The following is a 22,961-nucleotide window of genomic DNA, read 5'->3' as shown; positions in this document are numbered from 1 at the left end:
ACGAGATTGAGTTTGAGATGGAACAAGGAGACAGAAGTAGTGGGGAGAGGCTCAAGTGAATTGTTGTCAACCTTTGGCTGAGGTCCTTTTGCCTTAATGGAAAAGCCAGTTCTTCTGTAAAAGTAGAATTCTGCCTTCATTATCCTAACGTGACTTCCTGTGAGGGCAAATGCATCCGACCTAACCTGAATTCAATAACAAGCCTCATGGCAAAGAGTGACTCAAATCCATTTACCCCCAAAGAGACAACCACTTCCTTATGCCAATTGCAAGTTTTCCTTCCCAGAGGAAGCAATCTTTGTCAACTTAAAAACACCTATAGCACTTATTATCTGGGCGATTTGGCACTTAAACATATGCTAATTTGTATTGTCATCTTAACTTTTTAAACATCTTACTCTCCCAAGTCATTTTTAGCTCCTGGAGAGCAGGAACTTTTTTTTTCTTGCCATTTCCTACACCCTACAGGTGTAGCATGTTACTGGCCACATGCTCTAAGGAGAAAAAATCAAAAACAAAAACAAAAAAAGAAAAAAAATTAAAACATTTTTTAAAAGAAGAATGAAAAGAAGAATATTAAATTAACTTTCTGCCACATCAATATTTTTAAGAACTCTATTTTTAAAGATATGAGTGGCAGCAGAAATCATCCTGCCATCTTTACAACAAACCATGAATATGTGAAGCTGAAATAATCCAAAAGTAGTGAGACGCACAACAGACTATGGTGACCAATGCAGATTCCTCTCTCGTACACGCCAGGTACCCATATGTCACAGTGAATTTTACCTATAAGCTCTATAAAGACAAAGGAAAAAAACATGGATGGGTTTTCATTTTAAGGTGTCCTGTCAGTTGGGGCCATTCATTCTGTGTGATCCTTCAGATGTCAATATCTGTCTCCTCTTAGGATATCATCTGTAACATGGAGATGGTCAAACATAGCTGCTACATGCCTCACAGGAGAATTACAGAATCAAGGAGGCAAACCACCTGTTGAATATTCCAAGGCTAAGATGCCAGGGGATGAATGCTTCTTTCCCTGCCACTCTATTAAAAGGAAGGAAGTGGGAGGGCCCAAGGGAAAATTGAAGGGACATGAACACCGAGTCCTGTCCACTTCATTTCTTTTTTAAGATTTCAGATATGCGTTTGTCTTGAGAAGATGTTCCGATTTATCCTTCTAAGATGCAAGCGTCTGAGGGTTTCAGTGATCCATTTTTCCTCATTTCCTAGGAGCAATCAATCTGCTCTATCTATGCATCATTTTTAAGCTTCTTCAAAGTAAGGTGTTCTGCTAGTATGAGTTCTATATCAAGCAACATGGGGGTTAAGGGACGATATTCAGCTTCCACTCCAGCATTTGAAAGGTGGATTTGTCAGACTAAAAGGTTGACGAAAGAATTTCAAAAGGTAAATATCAATCTGGCTGAGAACGGTTTTAACAGTGATTAATATTCTACAGCTAATAAAAACGTGTTGGCAAAATGCCCCCAGAAGATGGTATTGTTTACACTATTGTCTAAGAGGAACAGCTGTTTACCCCTGAAATGTTAACAAATCTTAGACAAATGTCTGCTGTTTCAGGCTCAAAGTTGCTCTGAGAACAGGTGTATTTGAGAGAGAGAGAGGAAAGCTACAACTGTAAATAGAGCTTTAAATTAGGTGCAATTTATATACTATACACTAGGATTGCATGTGAACATCTAAATGCAGAGTTCCAATATTTACTAATATCTAGAAGATTATTCACAGTTTGGGGGCTTCCCGTAACAAATTTCCCTAATTGCCTTTTAATATATATTTCAAGCACATTTTATTGACCCAGATAGATTCAGTTTTAAGTCACTGTAATAGGAAATGAAGCCCACATCTTTCATAATTAAAAGAAAATATTTATTTATGTAAATATTTTTTGGAGAGGTGTAGAAAATGGGATGATGTCGGGGAGCGTTAAACTCTGTGAACAAAAATCTGTACTCTCTGGGTATCATATTTCCATTTGTAAAAAGAGAGGTCTTATGGAGCAAGGGGAAATCTCACCCACTGCTAGTGGGGGAAGACATGTGAATTGCTAACATCATTTTACAAAGCAATTGGAGATACCTGCTAAAGCTGAAGATAAGCATTTCATAAGATATGGAAATTCTACTCCTAAGTACATATTTGAGAAAAAGTAAGAGACTGGTATAAGAGTGCATAGTTCACATTGAGAAAAAACAAACAAGCAAACTGGAAATAGTCTGTAGGTTCATAAGCAGAACAATTAATGACTACGTTGTGGCTTATTTATAAAATGAAATATAACACAGCAGTTAAAATGAAAGAATTAGCACTACATATATCCAAGCAAAGAAATTGGAAAAATATAATGCCGAGTAAATTGCAAGGTGCAAAATGAAACAGTATGATACCATTTATATATTGATTAAAGGCAACCAAAGTGATACCATATATTGTTTAGGGATGTAAATATGTGTGGTAAATGTATAAAAACACAATGTATGAGAATGAGAATAAAAGTATTTACCTTTAGATATGGTAGGAGATAACTGGGATTAGACAAGAATGCAAAAGCAACTTAAATTATATTTGTACTATTTTATTTCTTCTAAAAACCGTCTGTTAAAGAACATACAAGGCTGGATAATGGTGCCTATTATTTTCTACACTCTCCAGTATGATTAAATTACCTACATAGGTGTTTTTGAAACTGAAATGCTCAAAGGCCACAGATTGGGTGGCAGCACTTGGGACACTCAGTAGGAGAGGCAAGACCGATCAGCTTGACTTTGGGCACCAGCCCCCTCCTTACTCAGACCCCTGCCACCAGGGTAGCTTCTTGGATCACCTCAGCTTTGAAGTGTTGTGACTCACCATCCCCTGGAAATGGCCGTCCTTCCACAGGTAAAGCCTGTGCCGGAGAAGTCTTCCGGTTGCCCAAGAATCTAGTAGCTGGCACAGTTATTTTCAATTAGAAGCTCGGAGACAAGAGCATCATTGTAAGTTACACGTGAAAGGACCCCCAGAATTCTCTCCTCTCTATGAAAATAATGGTGTCACAAATCGAATTGTTATTCAACTCCCTTTTAGTATTCCGAAGATGTGAGCAGAGCTCTAACCAAAAACCACAAAGTTAACCTTAGGATTCATGCAGAAGCAGCCTAGATGCTGCTGCAGGAGGGAGGATGGGGAGGGAAGGGGAGACATCAACTTCCTCTGAAGTGACTCTACCCCTAACTTGATTGTAAGCTTTACATAGGAGAAATCGTTATGGTCCCTCATTTTGTTAAGGTTTGGCAGCTCTCTGACAGCTTCCAATAAAAACAAAATAAACTGATTTATGGTAAAGTCCCCAGATGCAAACCAGAAGCCAAAGACAGAACCAGGGTTTCTAATAAGCATCCAGGAAGAAAAAGAACTACTCTTTACCTCCTTTAAAATTTAAATCCCTCAGCGGGGGTGGGGTGGGGTGGTGGGATGGGGCGGGGGTGGGAGGCTCAGATCTCCAATCTTCGGAGTCAACCGGGGCCCCCACCCTGACTCTCCCCATTACCACACCTAATTTGTGTCTCCCTCTCTCGGAGACCTAAAGCCCGGAACATCTTACAGTGGTCGCCCCAAGCTCCCTGCCAACAGCATGGAGGGTGTGTGTGTGTGTGTGTGTGTGTGTGTGTGTGTGTGTGTTTGTGTGTATGTGGCCGCCCTGAAAGTGCGAGCTGTGGCATCCCGGCGCGGGGGTCGCAGAGCAGGGGGCGCGGACCTGACATTAAGTCGCTACATCAAAAACCCCAACACCGCCCACACCCGTCGGCCTTCCTTAGTAGGAAGCAACCCCGGGGGAAATCCTTCAAAAATTCAAGTCTTCCCTCTCCCCTTAAAAAAGAAAGAAGAAAAAAAGAAAAAAAGAAAGAAAAAAAAGAAGAAAGAAAAAAAAAGAGAGAGAGGAAGAAAAGGAAAAAGAAAAAAGAAAAAGAAAAAAGGCATGTCATTAGCTCCTTGCCAAGGTTTCCACGGGAAATTCGCTCTGGCCGCTGCGTTCTGTCTTGCAACTCCCTGCAGAATGCCTAGGGCAGCGGCGTTCTAGGAAAACCTGGGGGAAAGGTCAGCGCCTCTGCTTCCCCCGGGCGGGTGCGGAGGGGAGGGGAGGGGAGGGTAGGGCGGTGAGCGCGCGCGGGAGAGGGGCCCGCGGCCCCCGGGGCAGCCGGAGCGCCCGGCCGCCGCGCGGGGCCTGAAGGACCCGCCCAGGCCGCTCTCATAGGAGGGCGCGGGGCGGGCCTGGCCGGGGGCGGTGCCGCGCGCCCTGCTCGCCTATAAGGAGCGGCCGGCCCGGGTGCGGATCCCAGCGCCCGCGGCCGAGGTGCAGCGGCCGTGCGCCCGGCTCGCCGCTTGCTGTTGCAGCGGGGCTCGGCTTTGCGCCTTTAAGGAGGGGGAGCGGAGGGCGAGGCGGGCGAGGCGGGCGCGCACAGCGAGCGGCAGGTGCGGGCCCCGCAGCTCCAGCCGCAGCTCCAAGGCAGACCCCGCTGTGCTTTCGGTGGAGCTTCTGGACACGGGATGGAGTGAAGCAGCGAGTGGCTCTCCTTGGGGGGGCGGGAGGGGGCCAGGCGGCGCGCAGGAGAGAGGACGACAGGAGTGAGAGAGAGAGAAAGAGAGAGAGAGAGAGAGAGAGAGAGAGAGAGAGAGAGAGAGAGAGAAGGCGCAGCGGCAGCCGCGGCCGGCGCCTGCGAATTTGGGATCCGACTGGGAGGAACCGCTTCCTCGGGGGAAATGGATTCTGTACCACGGCTGACCAGCGTTCTCACTTTGCTGCTCTTCGGCTTGTGGCATGTAGGATTCACGGCGACAAATTGTGAGTACCAGGAGCTGGGAGCGGGTAGGTGAGGTGGGGAATGCGAGCGTGGGAGAAAGACACTCAAGTGTCCACGCGTGTTCAGTTGTGCCTGCCCCGAGCAGAGGGGAAGGGGGGCGGGGGTTGCTGATTGGTGTGGTTCCATCCCTCAAACCATCCCAAAAGTTAGCTCCGATGAGCCAGCCCCGCCGGGTTGCCTGCCCTTCTTCCCGAATCGCAAAGTTCCGGGGAGAAGGGAGGGATCGCCTTCCTTTAGCCTCAAGCCAGCTCCGCGTTCTACGCCTGCCTGGTGTCTTAGCAGAGCTTTTCCTGAGAAGGGCCCCGGGTTCAGATCGTAGGCACTGAGGGCTGTGAGCTCCCCGAGATACAGATGCTCCCGGCCACCGCGCTGGCTGATAGCGGTGACAGTCTCCGAATGCGGCTGCCTGGGATTTGCAGTGTGCCCACTGCCTCACGAGACGCGGCTTTCAGCTCTCCCCCAGGCAGAAAGCTTCAGCTGGGGTATCTCGCAACCGAGAGGCACCGGTTTCCTGGGATTGGGAGTTTTGGCCTAAGAGTCGTGGCCCAGTGTAGTCAAACCACAAGATCAATGGCTGCCCCTGTTCCAGAAGGAAGAGCTTTTGATGCACACTCCACCCCCAAAATCTTTGTGCCAAAGAACACATAATGAGTATGCACTAAGTGTACCCTCTGTCGTCCAAGCTCTAACCTCAGCAAGTGCAGGGCATTTAATTTAATAGGCAGGAAGGCTGGACACCTGGGGATCCGCCACCTGCACTGTGTATTTAAAGAACCCAGTTCGTCAAAGTTGAATAAATCGCTGGAGCCATCAGAGGTTCAAGCTCAATTGCTCAGCTGCCTCTCTAGGCAGAGAGAGGGAAGTTTTTCCAGCTTGGGAACTCCTAAATGAGAAAGAACGCAATTAAGCCATCTGTGTTGTTTCCAAAGATGGTTTATCAAGGTTCCTTGAGTTTCTGTGCTTGCTCCCCTCTCTGCTAACCCGGCCAGGAACCTCAGAATTGCTTAAGCACGTTGGGACATAACATCCCTGTTAGAGAAAGATGGGAAGACTACTTAGTACTTGTCAATCCCCCTATATCACTCCTCACCCTCTTAGGTCCAAGAGGACCTTGGGTAAGAGGTACTCAACCCAGTGTTGCATCTCAAGGGAGGACATTTAGACAAATGTTGTTTACTGGAAATGATCCAAAGCAGAGCCAGAGTCTCTATCTGTGATTGGAAGTTTTGGAGACTCAGAATCCATACTTATAAGGTATATGCCTTATAAAGACACTATGAAAGTTTGTATTCTAAAGGAGGGCTAAAGAGGTCAGTCTCTCTAAAGGGAGGAAGGAGCCAGAGGGACTTAGTTTAGAAATCATTTCAGAGAATAGAAAGAAAATGGTTAGAATCTGATGTTTCTCTTTTACCCCTCCTCCCTCTTTCCCCCCCTCCTCCCCCTCTTCCTCCTCTTCCTTCTCCTTTTTCTTCTTTTAAGTGAAATTGTTCCCATGGTGCTTTAGAAAAACATCTAAGTGGTTTAGTTAGAGGAAGTTAGGCATGATGCTGAGTTAGCCTGTCTACCTCCTAAAACACTAGAGGTCAGTATTGTCCTAATGATGCAAAGGTGTAGCCGTGAAATGGCTCTTTTTCCTTTAGCACATTTACTTCTTTGGAAATAGTGAATATTTTGAAGATCCACAAAGGTGGGGTGAGGAATAAGGGCGAAAGAGGTAGAACATATTCTGTAAGAATGTGGTTTGGGCTTCCTTATACAGCACCTTTTCTTAAGAGCAAAGGAAAAAAAAATAAGTTGCAGAATGCCATTTTCTGTAAATTAATTGAATTATGGTTAATATGTTGTAATAATGCTCATGAAACCTACATGGCGTGGATTTAAGGCTCGTGCTTACTGATGCAGCAATAAAGCTAATTCTTAACATTGAAAATGGAACTTTGTGATAATGAGCTTTAGTATTTCATCAGGTGACAGTTTGATTTCCCTATTTCCAATCAACATTTCAATTGAGGGCACACTGCTTGCTAAATATTTGGGGGACGGTGTTCTCAAAGAATGATACATGTTTTTTATCATGCCGAACAAAATGCATTAATTCAATAGAATGGCAGCAGAAAATTGCCTCTCAAATCAGTGTATCTTGGTGGTCTTCAGAACCTGTGTTGCAGAACCTCTAAGGAAAAAAAAAACATTAACATTCCACAATTCTCCCAGACTTCAATTGTGCACACACTTTATCCATTAAATACAGGGCTTTGATTTACTATTTATCTACAATCCATTAGCAATTATATGCATATACTGAGGAAGATAAATCTCCTTCCTAATAGTCAATTTGTGTAAGTATATAGGTTATTTGGAGAGTTTTTTTCAAGATTTTTTTATATTTTGAAGTTATATTTTCCCTCATTCATGACAGTAGCCCCCGAAATGGGGTATTTACCCAAGATGCTAAATGGTACCTAAGAATGCCTGTGAACTTTGTTCAAATAAAAACAACTTTTAATTGTTTACATTATTCTAATAATAATGTGTTGATATTACTAGTGTGTGTAGGATGAGTGTGTGTGTGCGTGTGTGTGCGTGTGTGCATGTTTAATTTTCTCATAATCTGACCAAAACTTGGGTGTTCATCTGTAAGAGAGAAATGAATGCTTACCCAATTATAGATTTTATAAGTTTCTAATTACACAAAATTAAAATAAAGTCAGGTTAGAAGGCCAGCTACAGAATAGATATTAGGAATCTGTGCGGAGAACATAATTACCAACCAGTAATAAAAACTCTGGAAATTCCCCCATTCCAGATTTTCAGGATATTAAGTAGCTACAACATCTCCTTTGGGTTTACCCTGAGGGAGTTAGTTAATTTCGAATGTAGCTATGATAGACCAGCGTTAAATGGAAAACCATTTTACATATAATATCAACTCCTTTGACACAAGAAGAAACGATGTGACTTGCTGGTGTTCGAGTGAAAGTAGGAGTTTGAAATGCTGACGGGTTCTAGCCCTGGTTATGCCACAGCTAACAGGTCAGACGCCTGTCCAGTTATGCAACTTTCCCTGTACTCAGAGGCTTGGGTATAAAACAGCTATTGAGATGTGTTTCTTCTCCCAAACAGAACAGCAGCTCAATATTTTACTGAGAAGATTCTTCAAATATTAGGTATGTTGAAAGACTATTATAATACAACTTGCACTCAGAAGATAAAAGCAATGCATGGGATACTCACAGGGTCACTTTTCGTTCTATTTTTAACAATCGTCAGATGTTATGTGATTATGACAGCCTTAATTTTGACCCAGTAAGTCACTTTGAATGATCCTCAAGCATCTTACCTGCTGGTGCTACATACCAGGTTCAAGGAGATAACAGCCTTGAGAAAGAAATAAACAACTCTTTATTCTCTGATGATGCCATTCATCACAGACGGAACTTCATCTAAAGTATCCTAGGACGTCACTCCCATTCATAAACATCTTCAAGTAAAGAGATGCGATATACTTTGAGTGATCTGAAGCTTCTGCGCAAACCCAGTCGATAGGTAAAATTATAAATAAACAAAGATCAGGCTGACTTTTTCCAGCAGGAGAGTGTTTGAGGTGTACTTTTGTGGCATTTACAGTCAGCAGAAGTAAAGGAAGCACTACAAGGGTGATTTGGAAGAGTCCTAAAGATTTTTCCAAGGTTGAACAGGCTAGGCTGATCTTTCACAATTCATGTGAACTCTCTTTCCCTTCAACCCTTAGAGCCCCCATCTCCAAACCAGATTCATATTTTCATCATTGGAAAATATACCTGAAAAACTAGAAGAGGAATGTTCACACCAGGGTATTATGAGAAAATTGGTTTCCATTCGAATAACCTCCCCCCAGCCCCTATTCTCATTCAAATGAATAACTCTCCTCTAAATTGACGTTTTCTTTCTTTTTCATTCCAGCTCTTCCCAATTGCCTTTTCTTTCTTTAGTAGGACCCCGTTTTCCTTTTCTACATCATTTTACTTTTCAGTGCCCCTTTGTTACAAAACAAAGCGATGTGATATCGTTTGAAATGTTCCTAAAAGCTTTCACTGGTGATCCAAAGCCCTGTAGCTTCTTTGCCAGAACTCTGCTGAAATATGGCTAGAATATAGGATGCTAATTATCCCTGCCAGTTAGGAAGATGGGGAGAAGGTCCAGTTACCACAAAGATCATAATAGAGTCATCGTTCACTCAATGAGACTTTGTCCTGAAGATTCTGTGTACTCACTTTGAGCCAGTAATAGCATTTTTAATACATTAGGGAAGCTGTCTTCATTCATCAGATCTCTGACACCTTCCGGCAGGTGTCCTTGTAGAGGTTATTGACTTATCCTAATGATCTTGGTGTATTAACTGAAGGAGTTGTATCGAATGATTATTAAGGTCCTATCTAGTCCTAATGTATTTTTGTCTTTAACTCCTGATGTTGCCTACTGGTCATTCCATTTGGATGCTTCTATGATGGCCATGCTGAAAATTGTTAAGCAATTATATTTAGAATAACAACATAATAGGTTTTAATTCCTTCTAACTACAGTGCACTTCGTATCTCTCACTTCATATGCTGTGTCCACATAATTTGGCAAGGTAGCACATCTAGGTAGACTTTATTAAATCCAGTTTACAGATGAGTGAATCTAAGGTTAATAGAAGTTAATAATTTTCCCAGGATCATAAAACTAAGCAATGAAAAAAAAATCAAAATTTGGACCTGTGTCTATCTCCAAAGATCAGACTCTGCAAGCTATGAAATTAATTCCCGTGCATTCAGTTGGGGGCTGTATGTGAGTTGGCAAGTTGCCTTGGGATCCCTATGGTTAGGATAGTCTCCATAGCTCTATCCATAGTAAAGGGCAGGGAGGGAGCAGTTTCCACCACAGCCAACTCCTGAGTTATACACTACAAAAAAAAAGAAAAGAAAGAAAGAAAGAAAATTGGAATCTAGATTTGATGCTGGATCCCAAACATCACAATGGTCAAATATAAGAGGCCTTATATCTGGATAAGCACCAGATGCTTTAGTTTTCTTTTAAGTTTCAATAAAAAACTGGATGGAGGAACAGCATAGCCTTGATGAAGACTTGTAAGCACACACACACACACACACACACACACACACACACACACATACACGCTTTCCCTCTACTGGGTCAAGTGCCCCTATGTATGACTTCTCATATTTCCACAACACTTCTGTTAATCCTTGTCTCTCCACATAGGTGCACGGTTCCCCAATTATCGTATTCCATTTGAATGTCTATATTCAGTACCTAAAACATTGGCCGAAGGAATGGATGAGAGAATCAGTGAATGGTTTCCAACTAAGAATTTGAACAAAAATTCTTCTATGGTCCTGTTGCTAGAGTCTTTTAAAATGTATTTGGCTTTTTTTTTTTTTTTAACTGGCAAGTATTACTTATTATTGTTTTGGAAATGGTAAGAAGACCTGACCTCCGTACCGAGTTTGAGCTAATTTTATTAACTTGCTTTTGCAATTTTAATGAACATTTCCTATATAAGCTGGAAACATACAAATATATAGCCATAAAAATTTTTCTTCATAGCCCGGGGTTCAGTATAAAAAGGAAAAGTTTGAATGCTATTTAACAGGATTTTAGTAGTAAGTTACTGGAAGGATTTTATTTTATTGCCTACTGACCACATGACCCCCAAAACATTGTCCTGAGCCTCCAGTGTCATCCCTCTAAGCTGTGCTTGGAAGAAGCTTGAAGTGTTAATAGTTCATATATGTCACTCATTTGAAAAACTTATTGAAGAAATGTGTCCCAACTGAAGGCTCTCTTTCCTAAACTCAGGTTTTTCTAGGAACCAGAGAAAGTAAGATGAATAAGAAAATATAGTCTATGATCTCAAGGAACTTTGCACATGGGCAGCCAGAAAAATAAATCTTTAATCACGTCAAAGTGATAAGTGCTAGAACAAAGATAAGCACAACGTGTAATGTGAGAGACGAAATGAGCATCTCAAACTGACTGGGGCATCAAGGCAGGCTCTTGGAGGAAAGAGACTTAGAAGTTAAGACTTCAACAGAGTCAGATTTCACTCACTGGAGAAATGGGGGGGGGGGGGTTGGGGAGGTTATCACAAGCTGTTTGTATGAAGGCTTAAGAGTAAGGTTTATTTTTGGTGACTAATCGTGGGAGCAGGCTCTAGGTAAACGGACAGAAAAATTGAGAAATCGGTAAGCAGGGAGGGGAGCTCATCTTTGCCATTGAAGCTGTGAAGCTTCATTGAAGGATTTTGTATATGTAATTCAATAATACAGAATCAGGTTTTTTTTTTTTTTTTTTTTTTTTTTTTATCACTGTATGAAGCATAGACTGGACTGGGCCAACACTAGCGGCAAGAAAACTAGGTAAGAGATGATCATGGTAACTCAGGTGATAATAAATATGAGCCCAAAGAAGGAATTTTCAGAATCTGCAGAGGTCACAAAGAACCAGAAAGCAAGCAATGGCCAAGCCCATTGAAAACATAGGGATATATGAATTAGTAAACTCGCAGAAGGCACAGATTTGTGGTTAAAATGTATTCTATAACTGCTTCCATTGTTTTTGACAAATGAGAGCTATAGATGCTAGAAAAGGTGCTCTGTTCTCTGAAATGAAGTTCTTCTCTGGGAATACCAAACGACCATATTCTCAGAGCAGTATATTTCATATTTGAATGACACTCTATAGCACATGCTGTCTGTATCCATCATTCTGATGCATCTTGTAGTCTGTAAATTACGCTGGATTTTGCCAGCAGAGTGAGAACTAGTCATTAAGGAATGTGTAATTAAACCTCAGTGTTTCTGTTCTTGATCCCCTTCTGGTAGGGGAGGGGGTAAACCAGAGATCATGGCTATGATCAGTGGCCGCTCTTTGGAAAGAGAAACAAGGGGAACTTGGGTGTGCCACCTTGATTTGCTATCATTGATAATTGATTTGCTGGCATAAATTCCATGTCTCTACATTTCTAATTGCTTTTGTGCATATTCTTGGGGGTTGATTAATGCCATCTGTTCACTGGATCAGCTGAATTGATTGAGTTTTAAAGGATGACAACAGTAATGTTGAAGAGAGGAAAAAAAACGAAAGGGAAATGCCAAAACACACTCATGATGTATATTATTTTTAACTATCCACCTTTGGAAGCAGAAATATCCCTTTGAAGATGGTCCAAGGCAAATAGCAGTCTAAAGGAATTTGCCTAACAGACAGATGCTGGTAGGTGTTTGTCTAGGCCACTGTTTGCTGAATATACATGTTCGCTTCTCTCCCCCTCCACCCCCTTGCCCCTTCCCTCTCTCCCTCCCTCTCACTTTTCCTTCCTCTGTTTCCCACTCCTCTCTGTCATGTGGCCATGCATTTTTGATATTACGATTGGCTCTTCCCTGAGCTCATGATTGTGTTAAGATGTGAGAAGGGGGGGAGAAAAAAAAGTCTGTTATATTCTAGCATTTCCTTGTTATAAACTACGTGGGCACAGTCACCAAATGTGAAGCCTCCCATTAAGGCCTATTCTAAGGTCAGGCCTGACAGGGATCTGCCTCCCACAGGGCATTTGGGAAAGCCCACTTGATTCCAACACCCCCTACCCATCTGTCCCCAGACAGTTCTTCCGCCAACTCCATCAGTGCCCTGAATCTGTAAATACAGGAGAAAGCCTTTGAATGCACGGAAATAATCCTTAAGACACAAAGCCCCGCTTGAGAGAAAATATAAGGATGTATATCTATGCTGATCTATACTTCATGGGGAAGAACAGACTTTTTCCTGAAGAAAAGTTAATAGAAGAGATGGTGCTGGATATCTGAAGAAGAGAATGTTCTGAGTGGGGGAGGGGCAAGGAATGGGAATGTTCAAGGTGTCTAAGAGAAGTGTTACCAACTTCCTGGTTTTGCCCAGGACCTGTCATATTCCAAGCAGGTAGGCAACGGGGCAGCAGTGAGGGAGATTGGGAGGGGTGTATGTCATAGAGTTCTGGGTTGATTTAATTCTCACTCAGCGAACATTTCCTATGGATACTAACATGGACCTTGTAGAGTTAGTACGAGGATAACGTGAATTACTCTATACAAAATGCACATGATGTGGGAATTAATAGTTAAGCCTGTTATTATAATTACGAATGAACCTCAACATGGATTCTCTCAGGATCAGTTATAATACAAATCAGGGCAAAGATGTTTCCATTCTCAGGCAAAGGCAGAAGGGCTTACTCTCCCTTCATCTGGGTGAGCAGACAGCTGAAGGATTGGTAAGGCAAATAAAAACTTGTTCTCATGTTAACTCCAATGTCAAGGGGACTGTGGGGAGAATTGGTCTCCACCTGACAGAAACATGACTGTTGGGATTCCTCACGTGTTTCCCGAGCTCCTTCAGGGTATGACCACAGCTTCAGGGCCATGGCCAGTGAACCTGCTCACTGAAAAGCTCACAAAGAGAGCCTCATGGGAGAGTGGAACAGGGAGATCCATCTAGAAAAAATGAGCACATCCCTTCCAGAAAAGTGAGCAGACCTTTACAGATAATATCAGCATTATGGGGGGAAGTGACCTTGATCAGATCTTGAGAAAAACTGGTAAACCCGGGCAGGAGTCATGTGAAGTATCCCCAGTGTCCAAAGCCCTCTGTTTATAGGAGGGTCGGGCAGGAGGTCAGGAGAAGCTTCCTCCCGTGCGCTGCTGAATCCTGTATGGGGTAGATAATAGTAGATATGCTCTTGTTAATATTAAGTTATAAAGTCAGGTACTGGTACAATGATTGGTGAATCATAAATGCTTCTTCCATTTTCAAGTGAATTATTCATTCATTCACTCATTTAAAAAATATTTATGAAACATCTGCTGTGCATTCATTTCTGTGTGCATTCCTAAAGCCTTTGGTTCACTGACTGTCTGTGGATGGGGGGTTAGGATTGCTGTCCATGTAGTGCCAGAAACAACAACAAAACAAAACATAACAGCAGAACATAACAGTGTTTCTTCAAAATAAGACTGTGGCACCTTGGCCTCCACTCTGTTCTTGATCAGTTTGTTAAACAGCCTTTCCCGTTCCTAGATCGCATCTCTCTGCTTTCTTGTCTTCGGTGTTCCTTCCCCTTGGCCCCAATTCACCTGCTTCTTAATGCTCCTTTTTGTCTCCCCTTGTCCCATCCCTCCCTTCCTTACGTTCTTCTACTCTTCTCTTCTTCCTTTCTCTGCTCCATCTCTATTGCTACCTTTTTTCATCCTGCCTTGTCTCAATCAACATTTAATAAATGGCTCGTTTTTGTGTTTTGTGGCCAATGCTAACACTTTTCAAACTTTTCCACTGAAGTGCCACTCACCAGAAAAAAAAGAAAGAAAGAAAGAAAGAAAGAAAGAAAGAAAGAGTGCCTGAAAACCCAGGGGATCCTTGATTCTGCTCCAAGTAGCCACTGAAGCATGTAATTTCTTGAATTTTTGTCTTAAGCTCTCAGACACATTTGCATTCTGTTCTGCATTATAGCCATGTTTATACTATGATGAAAAAAATATTTTCCCAAGATCGCCAATTAAAAATGGATGAGCAAAGTTGATTCACTTAACCCATGGCAGAGGGCCACATATGCCCAGAGGCACAGGCCTGAGCTTTCTGGCTCTTTCTTTCTCCCTACGTGTGCCTTCCAGGGCTCCTGTGTGACAAACAACTTCTCTGTGTCTCCTGTCATTTGGAGCAAAAGCAACTTTATGTGCCATCAACTGCAACTGGTCTGTGAAATACACATTATGCTTAATCAATAATGGGAGGTGAGAAGGGCTTATCCATTCACAGGAGGAAAAGAAAGCCACAAGCCTGCTAAGTGAACGGAAATGGAGCTGTTTGGAGGGGCTGTGGGCAAGAAGTCTGTTGAGTCTCTTCCAGGTCTGCCCTGCACCCCTGCTGCAGTAACCTGGAGATGTGCAAGCACATGCGTGAGGTTTTACCCTTGAGTGAATGAGCTCCGCCAGGTTACAGGATTGGGGTCAGCAGGGCAGATTCTTTCTGATTGGAGACAGGCTGAGCTCACCAGGATATGAAAAGAGAGATTAATGCCTCTCATTCTACAACAATCAGGAACCTTTTGACACAATCAAAAGAAATGAAACCAGCAGATTGGAATGTTGGAACACGGGAGATTAGAGATAAAGTTAAGTCACATGTTCCAGAACACGTGTTCGGAAACCTCATCCAGTGCCTGGGGTGGTACCTGATGAGGTCTCCTTATTTATTTATTTATTTATTTATTTATTTATTTATTTATTGTTTTTTAAAATTTTCTTTTTTTGAACGTTTTATTTATTTTTGGGACAGAGAGAGACAGAGCATGAACGGGGGAGGGGCAGAGAGAGAGGGAGACACAGAATCGGAAACAGGCTCCAGGCTCTGAGCCATCAGCCCAGAGCCTGACGCGAGGCTCAAACTCACGGACCGCGAGATCGTGACCTGGCTGAAGTCGGACGCTTAACCGACTGCGCCACCCAGGCGCCCCTGATGAGGTCTCCTTCTGTTTCTCCCCACAGTCCTATGGGACAGTCATTGTCTGCTCAATCGTAGGGTGAGGACGTGCTGGCTCGGATGGTCAGATTATTTACCCAAGATCCAATAGCTAGGAGGTGGTCACACTGGGATTATAGTGCACATTTCCCCAACTGCAAAGTCTGTACTTGTTTTCACTCTACTTGCTGTTTTCTCGAACCCAATGCCAAGGCTGAGCCATTCTTGAACTCTAGTTGATGTTCAGCCTTGCAGAGCCAGCCTTCTCTCTGACCCAGGGTGAGAAAACCCTTGTCAGGCTAGACCTACAGACTCCTCCCAGTGTCCAGGTTTACCTTTTCCTAACCTTACAGGCAGTCCTTTCCCTACACCTAAAAGTCCTCATGGCAAACACCTCCTTTGCCTCTAACCGTTTGTAAAAGTTGATTGCGTTACTCATTAAAGCTTATGCCATCAACTGTCCACGGCCAGGCTCCGTGCTGTCACTACCAGCCCCATGGATTCCATGATCAGTGCCCACTGTTAGTGTCTGTTCAGTTTCAGCCTCCTTTGAGAACTTCCTCAGTCAGTGCAGTATTTCTTTTTCATCTACATCATACTGCACTGCTCCTGGGATTTGTTAGATGGACGTTCTGGGGGTTTTATTATTGTTGGTTTGTTTCTGTTGTTTAAGTTCGTGCTAATAAGAAAAACTGTATTTGTGATACTCAGGTCACAGGTTCAAATAAGGCAAAAATTGGATGGCCTTCAGATCTGTTCTGCTTCTTTGGGCTCTAGTGTTCATCCCACACACAGCCCAGAAGGTCCTTTCATCCAGTGGGTGTAGCTGGGAGGCTGCGTTTGATAAGTACATACCCAGTACCATCATTCTTCGCACAGACTGGGCGCAGTGATGAGCCCCTGCCCTGTTGTCCTTGTAGTGTCTCCTTGATGGAGAAGGTCCATGTGTGGACCTCCTTTTATCACAGCCTGCTGGAAAGCCAGGCCAGGCAATTTTCTGCTTTATTTTCCAGCTATCTGGTGCTTCTCCCTTCGATCTGGGCTGTTGCTTGGCTGTGTTGTGAGGGCTGTCTTTGTGTGTCTCCTTTGTCCTCTTTTTCAGCTATTTTCTTGTCTCAGTGGACCTTCTTGCTTGGGTTTAGAGAGGCTAAGTGACTCGTTTGATGGCCAGCACTCTCATGGTCTTGCCTCTTCTCCTCTATCAGTGACTGCTTCAGGAAAGGGCACTGAGGCTTACATAGATGCTGTGTGCTAGCTCTCAGAAAGAATCAGTGTTTCAAAGAATAAGACCTTAAATATTAAAAAAAATTTTTTTTCATTTATTTATTTTTGAGAGATAGAGTGAGACAAATTGAGAATAGAGGTGGGGAAGACAGAGAGGGAGACACAGAATCCGAAGCAGGCTCCAGGCTCCGAGCTGTCAGCGCAGAGCCTGACGCGGGGCTCGAACCCCCAAACCGTGAGATCATGACCTGAGCCGAAGTCGGACACTTAACCGACTGAGCCACCCAGGCACCCCAGGCCTTAAATATTAAAATGTATTTCAAGAGCAGAAACTTTTGGCTTCCAAAATGAAATCTTACATCGAATTTCTGTATGTGAAAGAAATTGCAACAATTGCTGTTTGGGGGAAATAGGGAGAGGACATATAGAATTCCACGGCTCAGTCTACTCTTCTCTTGCTGTTTCTTTGTAGAAGTACCCTGTGAAAACTTAGCCTTAATTGCAGGAATCTCTGAGTTTACAATCTTATGAAAAAGTGATTAGGCATAAGAGAGTGTTGAGGAAGGAGGAGAATGGCAGCCTCCATGGTGGCCAACATTTGCTGGTGTGCCAGCAGCAAGGCCACCCTAGGTGCCTAGCATCTGCGTCTGCTTGGAACAGTTGATGATTGCTATTAAGGTTATTAATTTTTTTCAGTTTGTTTTTTAAAATGTTAATTTTATTTATTTTTGAGAGAGAGAGAGAGAGAGAGAGAGAGAGAGAGAGAGAGAGAGAGGGAGAGAAGGAAAGGGGCAGAGAGAGGGAGACACAGAATCCGATTCAGGCTCCAGGCTCTCAGCTGTCAGCACAGAGCCCAACGCGGGGCTCAAACCCACGAACCGTTGAGATCACGACCTGAGCCGAAGTCGGACGCTTGACTGACTGAGCCACCCAGGCGCCCCAAAGTTATTGACTGTTTTAAATATTATCTCTGCCCAGGTGCCTATTGTTAATACTCTTTGAAAATCTATTTTTGTCCCGATGCAATTTTATATAAGTCCTAGGACAAGAAAAGCTTATTGGCATTAACAGAATGTAAAAGATAGTAGCTTATCCAGGATGTGTCCTTTTGTTTTGATCTCCTTAGTTAATATAGTTCTTCTTATTTTAGAGAAATATTATCTTGTAAAGGCCCTTGAATTATCTACCTCCATCCCAGGTATTCCCTTTGGACCATCTCAAAAGAAGGGATTTCATGTTAGCGTATGGTGACTAGCAAAATAACTACTTGATAGATTGAATTAAAGCATAGACAGCTTCCGTGAAACCCAAGTGCAGACAGCACCTGGATGAGGGACAGTATAGAAGCGAACCCCTGAATGTGGCAGTCAGTTCACCCATAACTGGGCAGACTGTGAATCGTAACCATAGGCTTGTGTTTGCTTATAGTGCCGTGGATTAGGAAATCACACTGACTCTAGACGTATGCTGTACTTGCTTAGGAAAATAAACCCCCTAGCAAACTCCAAATGTTCTTGCTCTGCATCCTTAATAGAAGTTAATATAATAAATAATTTAAAATAATATATATGCATCCATATATATATGTATATGTATAATATATTTGAGTTATTACTCATTTTCTTTCGTGGTTAATGTACCAGGTAGAGTTTTACATGTGTATACACTCTATGCAACTGCTTATTCTGGAAAATGTCAAAATTTATTATCCCCCAAGGTCAATATTGACTTGGGTGTCGCCTTTGTGAATATTTACCTCTGCAGATAATGAATTGAAAGGGGCATTTGGATGGAAATTAATATCTATTTATTTTCTGAAATCGAATATGTTTTGCCAGAAAGGGGGATAGATGCTGGGCAGAGGGGTGCAGACACCTCCCACTGTGGCTGCTCTGGTTCAGGGCGGTATTCAGTAAGCATCCTTTGCATTCTGATTTGATGTGGTTATTTTTTTTTATGGTTCTTTCACATGGTTCTTTTACCTAATAGACAGAATGCAGATCTTCAAATATATTCAGCTTGACATTTCAGTAACATAATCGGGAGATAATGATACGTGAGCATATGGATAAGTATACATGGGATTAATGAGCACCTTGGCCTTGGAATTTATGTAGGCCAAGATGCTGTTACCTGAGAAACTCAAAGCTCCTTCAACAATGATCTAATTAGATGAAGAATACAGGAAGAGACATAAAATTGCAAAATGGCTCCTTTGGTTTTAAGGTATCGAGTCTTTGTCTTCAAATGCCCTATGGCATGTCGTGTGTTTTGGAGATGTGATATGTATGTCTGTGTAAGCCTGTGTGTGCGTGTGTGTGTGTGTGTGAGTGTGTGTGCATGCACCTGTGCAAGTAAAGTGCTTGCTTCCGTATTAACAAAAGTTAGCACCACATGTTTTGGCACCTTCTAATATATCAAACCGGGTTGAAATTCTCTCTAAAATTTGAGTATGCGGGATGCCTGGGTGGCTCAATCACTTAAGCATCTGACTTCAGTTCAGGTCATGATCTCACAGTTGGGGAGTTTGAGCCCTGCCTTGGGTGAGATCAAACCCCACTTTTGGTGAGCACAAGCCCTGCTTTGGGTGAGCCCTGCTTCTCTCTGTCTCTCTCCCTGTCTCTCTGTCTCTGCCCCTTGTGGAATTCTCTCTCTCTTTCTCTGCCCCTTGTCTTTGCCCCTCACTCTCTTGTGCCCCCCCAATAAATAAACAAAAAAAAAATAAATAAATTGTGAGTCTGCAATAAAAATATTTCCTGCTGTTCTTGTCATCACTGTTTTAGCCATATGCACACACACACATACACACATTGAGTAATCTTCTGGGTTACAAAGAACTGATAAGACATTTAAATGAAAGTGTAATTGTGGCAGGTGCTGTGTGCTGTCATATAGGCATGGCATGTACATATGTTTCTCTGTACAAATATTCACATACATTGTGTTCCTGATTTTCTCCTTTATAAACAAGACGGATTAGTTTACCTGTCATGTCAGCACATCTTCTCCAGCCGTTAATGGCCTGATAAAAGATTTGGACTTAGGAAAGAATATCATAATTAAGCACACAGACTGTAGCTTAGTAGTCAAGGGAATAGACCACTGTGCAAATTCATTAGTGAAGTTAATCCAAAAAACATCAGAGCATGTGAAACAAAATCAATTTAAGGGGAGAATGTATAACTCTATTGATGTTCTCACCCTTGTTGATACATTGTTTGGGGTAAAGATTTCTATGTTTTCTGTATAAATATCAATTTTATTGGATGATTCAATGTGACTTATTGGGTTCCTATAGCTAAGTGTTTTGTGGCTTCTTTGGGAAAATGATGTCATTCTGCATATGGGGAAATAAAAACACCTCACTCGATGTCCAATGAAACTCCCATTTTACACACCTTCCAATTCTCATTCTAGATTAGAAACCAAAGCCAAGATGGCGCCTCTGCTTTTGTTGTGCTAGAAAGACTTGATTCCTAGAAGAAGCCAAAGGCACTGGGAAGTTTCTTTGTCATTGTTTACATGTGCTTATGCATACATGTCTGTACAAGACACATATGTGCTCAGTGTCAATTAATTTAGTTTGTGCTTCTCTTAAAAAAAAAAACAAAACAAAAACCCTGATAGTACTAGATCAAGAGTTCTCCACTGGAAGTGATTTTGCCTCAGGAAACATTTGTCAATGTCTGGAGATATTTTCAGTTGTCACCTCTGGAGGCTTGCTACTGTATCTTGTGGAGAGAGGAGCCAGGGATGTTAACTAAGCATGCAGCCGTGCACAGAAATGCACCCCCCCAACAGAGAATCGGACAAGTATCTAGTCCAAATTATCACAGTAGCCAAAGTCTGAGAAACTCTAGTGAGATCTGTCAGTTATTTATGGACTATCATGTGTTAATTGAAAAAAACAACACACACACACACACACACACACACACACACACACACACACTAAACCTTTTTCTAACATCTAGTCCTATCGCAAGAGCCTTAGAATAGAAGAAGGAATATCCTGGTCCTGATTTCTCCATTTACTGGCTGTATGACTGTGCTCATCATTCTATGTTTTTCCCAAGCAAGGTTGATGGTATCTGCCCTATCAGGTATTGTGAATAACAAATGAGAGAGGGAGTGTCTTTGGAGAAGCTGCACACATATATTTTTGATATACTGATATTATATATATATATAATATATATATATATATGCATATAATATTTTTTATCAAAAATATTTTATTTTTTGGAGGAATAATGGTCTGGCTATACTGTCCTGGTAGACTAGACAAACAAAGGATAGCAGGGCGATGTAGGCACAATGTGAAGAGGGACCAAGGTGACACATCCTGGACTGGGAATTACAAGGTAAATTTCACACTATTTTTCAGTTTTTCTAGTTACCTTGTAGTTCAACTTTCAGTCTTGAACATCATCTGGTCATGCCACTAGTCAGAGTGCCATGGTGCCCCTGTGTAGTAGTGAAAATCTGTTTCATAGCAAAGCATTTTCTAATTATTTATCTTTTTTTTCTTCTTTTGATAGCCCCATGCACACACACACACACACACACACACATATGTAAACATATATATATGTACACATATATATACACATATATATGTACACATATATATACACATATATATGTACACATATATGTATATATTTGGGAAGTTCTGGGAAGAAAGAAAATGTGCCAAAGTGGTCTATGACTGGTGCTTCCTGACATTCAGGAAAGGCCAGGAACCAGTCTATTCAGATGACATTTTTCTACCTCATCTAACAACTCATAGATTAGTTAGATAAGGATCCTGGCTTTGATTGCTTATCTACTCCAAGCCAATCTTCAATTTTTAAAAGTGGTTAAAGCAGAAATACAGTGTTTAATTTGTCTTCTCAATGGAAATGGGATGATTGGCCTTGGCCTCTACTGGATTTCTGCTTTTTGAAAAAGACAGGTTATAAAAGCCAGAAAGTGCAGAATTGGCAAAGAGACCTTTGAAGTTCCGTGATGAAGCCGTAACGTGTATAGCCCATGTAGATCTCCACATTCCCTAAAAGCATTCCAGACAGTTGGCAGCTCCATCCTATTTTTTTTTAAGTTTATTTATTTATTTTGAGAGAGCGAGAGATAATGAGTGGGGGAGGGACAGAGGGAGAGAGAGAATCCCAGGCAGTCCCTGTGCTGTCAGCACAGAGCCTGATGCAGGGCTGGATCCCATGAACCGTGAGATCATGACCTGAGCTGAAATTAAGAGCTGGACACTCAATGGACTATGACCCCTGGGCATCCCTATCCTACATCTTATAAGCATGGAACTGTGACTTCACAAGATACCTCACTTTCCTCCACAAAAAATAAAGTTCATAGGGCATCCTTTCTCCCTTCGTGCCCAAGCCTGCACCCATGCACCACCAGACCACTGACCTTAGCTCTGCTCACCGGGGCACCTCACGCCATGTGTCCTCCCTCATCATCATGATTTTTCTGCGAGTCCATCAGGGTAGCACCCCCATTTGTCTTGGTCTTCTTTTATTTTTCCTACAACATGGTTCCCCCTCCTTGCACTTCCCACCATCACGTTCCACTATTTTGTACACATTCTACTTTGTCAACGCTGTATTTAAAATATAGTGTCCACAGGCCACCGGGGCAGCTTAGTCGGTTAAGTGGTTGACTCTTGATTTCAGCTCAGGTCATGATCTCCCAGTTTGTGAGTTCAAGCCCTACGTCAGGCTCTGTGCTGACAGTGCAGAGGCTGCTTGGGATTCTCTCTCTCCTTCTCTCTCTCTCTGCCCCTCCCTTGCTCATGCTCACTCTCTCAAAATAAATAAATAAACATTAAAAAATTAATAAAATATAATGTCCAGAATAGAACACAGTCATTCCTCCAGACTTGTCTTACTGACCTGTGGGAGCCACAGTGTGGTGACCATAAGGAAAGCCTGGGTTGCAGGGGAGTTTCAGAAGGGTTTTCCAACAACATAAAGCTTTAAGTTGAAAATGAATCAAGCTAGAAAGCACCATATAGCTGTGTCGTGTAAAGGCCATTGGTGTCTTTTCTGCATTAACTTAATTAGCCCTCTGTTGATATAAATGGTTCTCTTCACTCTGTTCAAGGATATCTTGCAAAAGTTTTTCTTGTTGGTTTCTCCTAAACCAAGTAAACTAGAAATTTTCATCTTACCTCTATCTTCAGAGATTTCTCCGATCCAGTCTTGGGCCTCTCTTCTGTAGTCTTCATTACTATTACTTTCCTCTGAACCCTTAAAGCTGGTACTATATATATATATATATATATAATATATATACTATATATATACTATATACATATTGTGT

At 42.3% G+C, this 22,961-nt stretch overlaps 1 protein-coding gene across 1 annotated transcript in view; it reads left to right on the top strand.

Moving 5' to 3' along the window:
• The first annotated feature begins 4,340 nt into the window (after positions 1 to 4,340).
• The window catches only part of CNTNAP5 (contactin associated protein family member 5), a 777,640-nt gene continuing 759,019 nt past the window's right edge, over positions 4,341 to 22,961 (top strand). Inside the window, exon 1 of the mRNA XM_040474651.1 lies at positions 4,341 to 4,849. Coding sequence (XP_040330585.1) covers positions 4,768 to 4,849 — 82 coding nt within the window. The 5' untranslated portion in view covers positions 4,341 to 4,767. The remainder of the gene's footprint in view (positions 4,850 to 22,961) is intronic.

This window comes from Herpailurus yagouaroundi, unplaced genomic scaffold (assembly GCF_014898765.1).
Source record: "Herpailurus yagouaroundi ecotype Mexico unplaced genomic scaffold, PumYag 140, whole genome shotgun sequence".
NCBI lineage: Eukaryota > Metazoa > Chordata > Mammalia > Carnivora > Felidae > Herpailurus > Herpailurus yagouaroundi.
Note: the sequence above shows the minus strand (reverse complement) of the source record. Positions and strands in the feature narration are given on the sequence as shown.